Source organism: Salvia miltiorrhiza, chromosome 8, assembly GCF_028751815.1.
Source record: "Salvia miltiorrhiza cultivar Shanhuang (shh) chromosome 8, IMPLAD_Smil_shh, whole genome shotgun sequence".
NCBI classification, from domain to species: Eukaryota; Viridiplantae; Streptophyta; class Magnoliopsida; order Lamiales; family Lamiaceae; genus Salvia; species Salvia miltiorrhiza.
This window is the reverse complement of record NC_080394.1, coordinates 17,485,098-17,497,179: the sequence shown is the minus strand read 5'-3', so window position 1 is coordinate 17,497,179 and position 12,082 is coordinate 17,485,098. Positions and strand designations below refer to the sequence as shown.

The window sequence follows — 12,082 nt, the reverse complement described above, 5'->3', positions numbered from 1 at the left end:
AATAGATTTGCAAATTTATAATAAATTAGCGGACGTTTGTATGTTACAAACATTGATAAGAAGGCCAAAAAAATCACAAATATGTCAATTCTTAAGAAATTTTTTTTTCTGAAACCAGTGAACCATGTATCCGCCAGTAATTCGTAGCCGGCCGCTGTAGCCGCTGAAGTTTGTTACTGGCGGCTACTATTCAGCGGCTACTATTTACTGGCGGATACTTGTGTTATTCGCTGCAAAAAAATATTTGTTTTCATAATTAACATGATTGTGAATTTTTATCCTTCGTGATCTTTTATTGTTACATATGCACCGTTATTTTTAGATTTTTATTTAATTTTACAAGGGGAAATATGAGAGATAGTGAAATATTTACAGTACAAGAAGTACACATGGATGGGAAATATGAGAGATAGTGAATCTGCCAAAATTTGGATTATAGTGGGGGTAATAACACTCACTTTATGCATGATTTGACTACACATAAAATAATAGACTTGCACATAAAATAATAAGAAATTATATACCAATTATTTTGAAATTCATATATTCGGAAATGAAATAATAGTCTATAGCCAAAAAGTAAAGTATCCGCCATTAAATTATTTTCTTTATCAGTAGCCGCTAATAAAACATATATGGCGGCTACTGGGTCTTTTGTACGATTTTCTGGCGGATACTGGGTCTGTGAGGAAGAAAATATTATTTTTTGTCAAAATATGTATAATTGTTAATTTTTCAGCTTGTTATGAATGTTTAAATATAACATACGCATTACTCTTTTGTATTTGTTGCTTTTTTTTTGTTAATTTTATAGTAAAAAATTAAAAGTACATACTGAGAAGGTGACTCTGCAAAAATTTTGGTTGTAGTGGGGCATTAATGCTAATTTTATGCATGTGTGAGGTGACATGCAATAATAGATTGAAGCCGTATTGAATGAACACTACACTTCACGTGAAACGTTTGTAAGGAATCAAGTTTAGTCCTTATAAGGCTGCATTTGTGAATGACCAAAACACAAATTGAAATACTCACCTTGAATTTCAGAAATTCAGGCATACTCTAAAGATTTGAGTGGTTTTGTGCGAGAGCAGGCAATTTGTGTTGAATTTCAGCCCGAAAAGGTGATTCTCCTGTATTGTTTGTATAAATTATAGTTTGCATGTTTAATCGTATGTTGTTTTTAACGTTGAGAGCATGTTTTACATTATTTTAATGAATTTCTTTATTATCTGACATTTAAAAGCTTTTTAGAGAAATATTAAACCTGTTTCTAATATAATTGAATGTTTTGAACAAAAACACTAAACTATCCGCCAGAATTTCATTAGCTGCCGACAATAGCCGCCGACCCCACAAGGTCAGCGGCTACTGGTGACGGATAACAATATTCTGGCGGATACTTTATTTTTCGAGCTTATTGTGATGTTTTAAACTTTTTAAGCGTATTTTAATACTATATTTTATGTGGTTTTATAGATGGAATTCGTGAGATACATATATGTGAGATACAACGGAGTCGTCGATGGTATACACTATGTTGGCGGGGCTACGGAGGTCCTTCCCCTCTTAAATGAAACAGTTGCGAGCCTGATATACAGCATCAACAATGTGCTGACAACGCATTCGTTGAGCCCGAACTATCAATTGTATTATTTGGCGACCAATCGATTTGGAAGGGAGACGAAATGCGTAATAAGTGACGACGATGATGTGCAAGGCTTGTTGAAAACTGCAGAATATCCCATGGTGTACGTTGAGCACAACAACAACCCGGTCGAAGAAGCGTACATCCCTACTTTTGATTTTGGCCAGGCTTCGGGATACGGATATGATGAAGCACAATCTAGTCAGTATGAGACGTCGTATCATGCTCGCGAGAGCGCGCCTCCAACACAGTACTTTTCATGGGATGGGCAACCGTTGGACGAATCCGCATGGAATCTGAATGAAATGTGCGGGAGATTCAACCAGGTGCGGACGGATGAAGCCGTACAACCTGAAGACGAAGCCGAAGAACCTGATGACGATTCTGATGAAGAAGACGAAGAATACGATCCAACGAACGAGTCGGGCACAGATTCTGCCGCCTCTGAGGATTTATTAGACGATGATCTGATAGAGTTCACGGCGATCGAGCGAGCAGGTTGGATCCGACAAAGTAGAACCCGGCACGGAAATCCGACGGACTCGACCGGTGATCTATCTAATTGGATAGTTCCGTTGATTCCAGTGGACGCCACGACTTCGCTCGTTGCTCGCGAGAGTGAGCTGTCCAGAGTTGCTGATTTGGGGAAGAACTCTTTTTACAACAGTAAAGAAGAATTGGTCCTTGCTGTTGGCTTCTGGAATATGAAGCAAGGGGCTGAGGCAAAAGTTGTACGCTCAGATCAGGGACGCCTCTATTACAAGTGCAAGCACTCTGATAAGTGCAAGTTCGATGTGCGTGCATCTTGTCACGGCGGAGGGATGTGGGGAGTGCATAAGTTTAAAGAGCACTCTTGCGAAGGGGAGTTGGGCATTTTGAAACGAATAAAGGCACATTCGAATGTGGTTGCAGCTTATGTGGAAAAAAGAATACGCGATGACGGAGAGGTCATTAAGCCGAAATCTATTATGTCGGAGTTGTTACGTGAATTTGGCGTCAGAATCAAATATGATGTCGCGCTGCGTGCAAGAAATCTCAGCTTAGAGAAGATATACGGTCGAATTGATGATTCGTTCCTTCTTCTGCCCAAATATTTGTATGCCCTAAGTCAAGCGAATCCAGGCACCGTGATGGATTTGGAAGTAGACGAAAACAACCGGTTCAAACATCTGTTTCTTGCTCTTGCGGCTTCCATCACACCTTTCTTCTTTTCGCTTCGGCCAGTGATTGTGGTCGACGGCACACACTTGAAGGGGAAGAACAATGGCATTTTGTTCGTTGCCGTGACAAAAGACGCAAACGAGCAAGTTTTTCCGTTGGCATTTGGTGTCGGGCCGATCGAGAATGATGAGTCATGGAAGTGGTTCCTCTCAAATGTGAGACAAACTTTTGGTCAGCCCGACAACTTACTAGTTGTCTCTGATGCGCATGTCTCCATTGCTAATGCTGTGAAGAGCGAGTTACCAAATGCTACTCACGGTCTTTGCTACTACCACTTGCAGAACAAAATTAAGGGCTACGGGCAAGCTGTTGTTGAGCTTTTCCGCCAGGCTGCATACGCCTACACGGACTCAGAATTTTCACGTGCAATGTCGGCTATGGCTCAATTGAAGCCGGCGGCGTACGGGAAGTTGATGCGCGTAGGCCCTGAGAAGTGGGCACGATCACAAAGTCCGGTGACCCGTTATAGTTTTCTTACATCTAATGCTGCCGAGGCTTTGAATGCCCGTTTGTTGTGGGCCAGACGCCTTCATATATGCTCCATGCTGGAGGCAATCAGGATGGTTCTGGAGCAGTGGTTCAATGACAGACTTGCGTCTGCGGAAGAGAGCGATGACCTTCTTACTCCAGAGGCAAAACAGAAGATAAGTGCGGAGATCTCAAAGAGTCGTCGCTACACTGCGAAGAGGACCTCCGAGAGAAAATACAGGGTTCGTGCTGGTGATCGTCGCTTCATGGTTGACCTTCAAGCGAAGAGCTGTGAATGCAATGAATTCGACCTGGACGGCATGCCGTGTTCTCATGCGATCGCAGCCATTACGTATGCTAAATCTATTTTATTATAAAATTACAGTTATTAGATGCCTACTAAATATAATCTTTCTTTTCGCAGTGAGGCGAAAGAGCCAGTGGAAGATTACGTGGAAGCTTACTACCTGCGGAGTTCACTGGTTCAAACATACTCCGGTCCAGTAAATCACTTGCCTCCCTTAGAGCACTGGGAAATTCCGTTTGAAGTTGCAACTGATATTGTTTTGCCAAACCTTTCTCGGCGACAAGCTGGTCGACCAAGAGAATCTAGAATTCCTTCAGCTGGTGAGAGGCCGACTCAAAGGACTACTACAGCGGATGCATCAAGTAGTCTGGCAAAACGAGCACCCAAAACCTGTGGTCTATGTGGCTCGCCTGGCCACACACGTAGAGCATGCAAGGGTACGGGCTGGGAGCAGTAGTTTAATTTCCTTTTATATTAAATTTCGATGGATATTGATGTTTTTTCATTCCACTAATTGATGTTCTGAAGTTGGGAGTATTGGATACTGATTGAATAAATTTCGAAGCGGTGTCATTTTCATAATATCGATGAACTAGCAAACACCATGGAATGCTCACTATCCGCCAGTAATTAGTGGTTTAGCACTAGTAGCCGCCCAACAAAAAGCATCAGCGGCTACTGGCCCCGGATATGTATTTACTGGCGGATACTTTAATAATTAGCGGTTTTTTGATGTTTTAGAAGCTATTGTGCTGCCTGATTTGAAATATTTGAAGCAGAAAACACACGCCTTTAGTAATGACCAACATGGACATGTCTTAACAATTATGAGTTGAAATTATGAATGAGACTTTGGAGAAGTGAACAATGTTTTATATAAAAGTTTAGTTAATAGCATAAAACACCCAAAGTATGCTTTTTTATGCATTAAACTATCAAATAAGACGTTTAGCGCAAGTAGCCGCCAGAAATTAATTACCCGCCGTGATTAGCCGCTGAAATGTTTTCAAGCGGCTACTTCTTGCGGATAATTATTTACTGGCGGCTAGTTGCATAAATCATCTTATTTCATAATTTTATCTAGGATGCAAGTGGAAAATCATAGAAATATACTCAAAAAGATACTGCAACCTCTAATCAAAACGTCATTTGCATAATTATCATTTAAATGTACAAATACATAAGCTATTTCGATGCGGGGATGCAAAACTCGTAGATGCTACTGCTATTGTTGTACGAACTGATCTCAACTGTTGGACGATTGATTTGCTCGGGCCTCGAATAACGGACCTATTCAATACAAAAAATAACTCAATTTACAAAACATAATGAATTAACAAACATCAACTAATAATAACGCATAATTAACTATTAAATTACTAGAAACATAAATAAAATAATATAAAACCATAATAAACAAGTATCCGCCAGTAATTAAGTTTTTAAGAAGTAGCCGTTGGGTGTTTTCAAACCCGGCGGCTACTTCTTACAAAAATTAATTACTGGCGGATATTAGGTAATTATGGTTCTATATCTTTTTATTAGTATGTTATCAATTTTTAAAATCTGAATAACCCAAAAAACGTTATTATTTTATGCGTAATACAGTAAAATTACCCTAATGATCTAAATAGACGATTATATATATCTAAATATGCTTCAACTAAATAAAAATTCTAACAACACTGAAACTATACTCAAACTTGTAACAACACTCAACTACACTATATAAATACTATATATCTAAATCAAAATTCAATACTATACAAATACAAAACAAATAAATTCAACAAGTGTATCTAACACATACAAAACATATATAACTAACATATATATCTAACATTTTCTTACAAGTTCAAAACAAAATTCAATACTATAAACATAATGAATAACTCAATTTACAAAACATAATGAATTAACAAACATCAACTAATAATAATGAATAATTAACTATTAAATTACTAAAAACCTAAATAAAAAAATATAGAACCACTATTAAGTAATATCCGCCAGTAAATAATATTTTTAAGAAGTAGCCGCTGGGTTTGAAAAAATCCGGCGGCTACTTCTTAAAAAACTTAATTACTGGCGGATATTACTTAATTATGGTTCTATATTTTTTAATTAATATGTTATAAATTTTTAAATTCTGAATAACCTAAAAAACGTTATTATTTTATGCATAATACAGTAAACCGTGAATTTTAAAAACGTGATTATTTTAAAAATGTAGTATACTTACTTGGTTTGATGAAGAAGCCATGGCGTGAATGGATTTGAAGAAAGACCGAATGAACTCGTTTGTAAAAATGAAACAGCGGCTGCTTCTCACTCTCCGAAGAAAAAATTCAGTATCCGCTAGAATGTGGTGATGGTGCGGCTGATTCTCAAAAATTCTACCATAATTTAACATAAAAAGTTACCCTAATGGGCCCTACCCAAGATTTTCGACCTTATCAAATCTTCAATGTGGTCAAAGAAACCCACAAAAGCCGTGCCGAAAGCATTCCAATACCCGTGAATTACACTTTTCTGCAAAGCCTATAGATTCCCATACTAGAGTTGCCGGTTGAATTGTCCAATCACAATTGAATTAGCTTTAGCTCTTCAAAATTGAAAAAAATACAACAACCATTAATATGAACTCTAATAAATAAAATTTATATATATTGTGATATCAAAACTAGTTGTAAATGACATGGTACTATTATCCGCCAGTAAAACGTATCCACTAGAAGTAGCCGCTTAGGGTTTCTTTCACGCGGCTAATTCTAGAGGATACGAATTACTGGCGGATACATATGTGGTAGGATCTCTAATATTTTACCGTTTCATAATATATGATTATATATATTTTTTATCCAACATTTTCTATTATTTTATGTGTTAGGCTATATTAATTCATGTTAAATAAAATAAAATAAAAAATTCGAGACTTATTGCACCACTATGATCCAAATTTGTCTAAATACAAGCCTATTATGTATTTCTACTTCATAGAATATATTTTAAAAAAAGAATACAAAATTAAGGTAAGTTTGTGTATAATAAAAAAGTAATAGGAGGATGTAAACAATTGTACTTTAAGTATATTTGGAAACAAAAAAAAATTCTTAACCTAATGTATATATTATCCGCCAGTAAAAAATAGCCGCTAGAAATAGCCGCCAGGATAAAAAACCCGGCGGCTATTTCGAGCGGCTATTTTTTACTGGCGGATAATGTATACATTAGGTTTAGAATTTTTTTTTGTTTCCAAATATACTTAAAGTACAATTTTTTGCATCCTCGTATTACTGTTTTATTATACACAAACTTACCTTCATTATTTTCAAACTTAGGGCATTATACGTCAATCATCTTACAATAATTGCACATTTATCTGGTTTTGTGCATTTTTAACTACCTATCTTACACATTTTCTTACACAATTGTACTTGTGTAAGAAAAGTGTAAGAACTTTTACAAAAAACCAAGCAACCCATCACCATCAAGTGTACTTTTCGGCTTTGACTTTTAAAGTGGGTAGTTTTGCAAGACATTTTATTGATGTGGGTAGATTTAATTCCAACCCTTATATTTATATAAAATTGATATCAACTCAATTATCATATTTATAAATATAATAAAAATATTAATTTTAAATTAATATATTTGAGCTTAATATTAAAAAAATCATAATAATAAAAATTGATAATATGAAATGTCCAAAAAAATTAAAATAAGAATAAAAATAGAAATCAAAATAAAATAAAATAAAATTTGAAAAATAGATTTATTCAAAAAACGATAAGAGAGGAGAGATATATATATTTTTTAAATTTTAATCTTTATATAAATATAACTTTTATACTTTAAATTAAATATTTATATAAAATATATCAAATTAAAGCTCTTATTGTGATCTTTAATTTGATATGCATATTAAATATATCATAATTAATCAAGTTTCACAATTTTAGAAAGAAATAAAACAAAAAATAAGAAGATAAAGAGAAGAAAATAAAAAGAAAAAATATAGTTTACGAATAGAGTCAACTTTTGAGATAGTCATATTAAGCAATGAAACTCAATATTTGGTCATCCATCTTAAAAACATAAATTTTGACCATTTTTTATAATTTCGGATTGTATTGCCCTTAATTTGGGCTGACCGGATCGGGTTGGGCGTACGGGTTCAGGTTGTACTTTTGACACTAATGTTATAATTTGTGTCATAAGTACCAACAGAAAGTAAAACAAAAAAATACTACCCTCTCCTCCGTCCCAACGAAAGAGGTGTGTATTCCTTTTCGAGCCGTCCCAACGAAAGTGGTGCATTTCCGTTTTTAGTAATAATTTTACACTATAAACAATGTGGCCCCACACACATTTACACACTTTTACACTATAATCTTATTCTCCTTAAATCTCGTGGCGAAAAGAAGCGCACCGCTTTTGTTGGGATGGAGGGAGTGCTAAGTAATTTGGTACTATTGACATTAATGTTATAATTTGTGCCAAAAGTACCAAATTACTTAGAACAAATGAGAATATTAATGCCAAAAGTACCAATATAGAAAGAAAGAAAGAAAAAAAAACAAGTAATTTGGTACTTTTGGCACAAATGACAATATTAGTACCAAAAGTAGCAAATTACTTGGTTTTTTTTTTTGTTCTAAGTAATCTGGTACTTTTGGCATATATTATGCTTCCTCCGTCCCATTACAAATGTCTCACTTTCCATAATGGAATGTCCCATTACAAATGTTTAATTCATTTTTTGGCAATATATTCTCTCTCTCTATTCTTAATATTTAAATAATTTCCATCAACCCACTTTATCTACTTTCTATACATTTCTTAATATCTATTCCCAAAAGTAATAGAACATTTGTAATGGGACGGTGGGAGTAATATTAGTGCCAAAAGTACCACCCGAAATCGCGCCCAAACCGATCCGGTTCGCCCAAATTAAGGGCAATACAGTCTAATTGTAAAAAATGATCAAAATTTATATTTTTAAGATAAAGGGCCAAATATTGAGTTCCAATTTCTAATATGGCTATATGAGTGCATATTATCTTACAAATTTACCTTCAATTTATTATAATTACAATCAATTTGAAATTGATTTCAAATTGAAATCTTGATATTTTAATAATAGTATAGATTTATATAGAAAAGTAAAATTTATGATAGTCTAATCTATTTGGAGTCCTTGGTTGATGCTGATGACGTACGACCCATCATTGCTAGGAAATTCGGTAACAAGGAATAAAGCTCCTTGTCTGTCCTTATTAGTGTGTTTTATCATTCCATGGCCCCTTCATTTGATCTTTTTTCTTTCCCCAGTGAAAGTTTTCTTTGTTTCTGATGCTCCTGATTCCTTCCATGAGCCTTGATATATAGCTATCACATTTTATATAATTCTCCAGGTTGTTGAGTGAGGTTATCTTGATTCCTTCCATTACCTTGTTAATTGATAAGCTAATTTGTGGCAGAGGTCAGTTTAAGTGAGGTTTCTATTTGCTTTGTACAGCTTTAGGTGCGGAGATGTGTGTATATGAATTGATTTGTGAAAAAAAATGATAGTCTAATCTATTATGAAACTAATAAATTATATAATTGGGATTTGTATTATGTATCTCACCTAAAAGATAGTATACATAATTTCAAAGATTTATGTAATACATGTTTGGCTATTATTTTATAAAAAGCCTAATATTTTAAAGCAAAAATATCACAAATATATTTTACACTCTAATCAATTATATCAAATAAGCGCTAATAATATAAAGTACTAAATGTTAAGAGAAGTATTCCCGAACTAGAGTTGGTCACGGTACCGTTCCGATTCGAACCGAACCGTGAAAGTTTCCCTACAGTTCTGGTTTGAACCGTAAACCGATGATTCTAAAATTTAATGAAATATACAACAAAACAAAAGATACAATGAGTTAAATACAAATTGCATAATTACTTTATTTCAAATGATATTTCAAAGTTACTAACAACAGTTGAACTTCGGATTTTAATCGAAGCTGTCGTTACAGATCCAGTCTTTTATAAAACATTTCTCAAAACAGGCATAGTGCCAGTGGTAAGCGAGGGTCGATCCCATGAGGAGTTGGTGTAGCTAGTCTCTTGTCACAAACAAAAATAGAAAAAATGGTGGGATGGATTATCGTCCGGGTCACGAGACACCTCTCGGGACTAAACTCAAATTGAATCGAAATAACGAAAATAAACTGAAAACACTAAACAGAAATATCAGTGATAAAATGCAATCTGGTCAAGACGTATAATCTATGGATAATCACTATACTCATCGTTCATTGATCAAGATATTCACTACACTCATGTGTCTACCGGCTATAACTTACCAATTGCATGTGCCCTCATTCTCAACTGTCACGTGCATTTCCATTGTATAAGAAAATCTATCCTTATTTGTGTTCAAAGTAATGGACACCATATACCATTAAACCATCTTGACCTAACCATACAATAGGACACCTAAGAGCATGCAATCAAGCCAAGAAGTATTTAGCCCAAGATAGACCCGATATTGAATTTAGGCAGACCGTATTCTACTTCAACCTCTCATGCCCGCGAATACTCTCAAGACACACAATGATCATACACACCATTTAATATTGATTTATTGGTGATCTAAGTCTATTCAATTAATTAATAGTCTGTTAACTAATCAAGTCGATTTAGACACTTGGTTATCTTGCACAGCACATCGGGAGCACATTCATGCGTTACTTAAGCACATAATTCTGACCTCACGATTTATAAGTCCATATCCACATTATCTATGCCTTGCTCAAATTTATAAACTTAGCTAAACATAAAGTAAATTATGAAAACAAAAGATAAATAAGGCATGGAAATAAAATAAAATAAACTTACTATTACAGGAAAATAAGGCAAGATGTTAGTCTGCCAGCAAAAGCGTAAACTAATCATTTTTGGCACACACCCTCACTCCTTGCAGTGTTGCGCACACACAAAATAAAATGGGAATAGGTTTATATAGATTTCCAAGCGTGGGTCGAAGGCCAACCGCAGGTAGGGCTTCGAAGGAGTCCGACTCCAGTTGGAGTGTCTAGGTTTTGCCCTAGACAAAGTCTTCGAGCTTGAGGACTCTTCCTTGGATAGGCTCCGCCCTTGATCCGTGCATATCCGAAGGTTTTGGATATATCCATTCCACGCTTGAGAAAAGAGAATATTCCATGCATCTTATCTCTATGCATCGGATCTGCCACGTCAGCATCTTACCTCGGACACCTGGTCATGACGACTTCTTTCCCTGTTCACCTTCACTTCATCCTTCCTTTCATCCTTCCCACCCTTCTCGTGCCCTCGATACCTCTCGTCGTGGATGCTTGATTCTGAGCGGTAGTCAGGCCGACATCTTGGTCAACGACAATCGCCTTTGCTTCAACATGCTCTCTCAGAATCAACTCCCCCATTCCCAGGATCCAATGGAACTCTTCTTCTGAGCGTACGACCTTCTTGATCAACATCGTGCCCAACAGATCAACATATGTGATTTTCGATCTTTGGATTGCATCCAATCTACAGGATTCGTTAGACTTGATCATTGAGGTGCCTTCCCAGATCTCATCATGATTACTCCATTGTGCCCATTATGGCTTCCAAGAGTACCTGCCCATGCAAGTGTCCTCCTATATACAAAAACAAACAAAACACACAAAAAGGACTCGATCTAGACCTAGACACGACACTAAAAAGAACACAAAACTTTGGCTCGTCAGTTACAAATACAATTTACAACTTAAGGATGCAAAATTAAAACTTTAGCAAATAAAGGGGAAAAAATACTACTTGTAATTGAAAAAAAAAAGGAAATAGAACTTGAGCTTAATTATAATATTTAAGTTATAATTGAGTTGCATACGTATCCCGAATGAATCAAAGCCCACGTAGTTCTCTTACCTTCGTCTTACTTTTGGGGGATGACATCGCATAATCTTGAATTGTTCTACATGTTGAAGTCAAATTATCGTCAAAGTAATCTCCATTAGTACATTAAGATGATTAAGAACAATCGGTGCTCCCGACTTCGGTTGTGCTTGTAGGGTATTCTTGGAACAAATCTTCTCATTTATTCTCTTGCTCTCTTACTTCAGTCTAAGTACAATCTTTGAGCAATAGTTAGGCTTCAATATTATGCGGTGTCATTTGGGATCATCGTTTATCGAGCGTGTATCGTCCCTCGCTAAAAGCTTACTCGACTGCTACCTTTGATGTCGAAAAAGAAAATATCTCTTTGGCCATGATAACTAGAATGGGGAATTGTCACTTGCTTCATTAACAACCATTGTAAGACGTCAACGTCGTTTGGACCTACATATTAAGTAACGCACCGCCCTTTGGTTCCCTTAAGTATTATTCTAGTTCGAAAAATTGAGGTTGACTACAAC

General features: G+C 35.7%; 1 protein-coding gene across 1 annotated transcript; it reads left to right on the top strand.

Moving 5' to 3' along the window:
* The first annotated feature begins 941 nt into the window (after nt 1-941).
* On the top strand, nt 942-4,101 carry LOC130998141 (uncharacterized). Its single transcript, XM_057923575.1, has 3 exons — nt 942-1,124; nt 1,480-3,689; nt 3,762-4,101. Exons 2-3 carry the CDS (start codon nt 1,480-1,482, stop codon nt 4,099-4,101), a joined length of 2,550 nt encoding a protein of 849 aa, XP_057779558.1. The 5' UTR covers nt 942-1,124.
* The last annotated feature ends 7,981 nt before the right edge of the window (nt 4,102-12,082 follow it).

Coding starts and splice junctions, on each gene's coding strand:
- LOC130998141 (XM_057923575.1), top strand. CDS start 1,480: ATGGAATTCGTGAGATACATATATGTGAGATACAACGGAGTCGTCGAT. Junction 3,690..3,761: donor CATGCGATCGCAGCCATTAC/GTATGCTAAATC, acceptor TTCTTTTCGCAG/TGAGGCGAAAGAGCCAGTGG.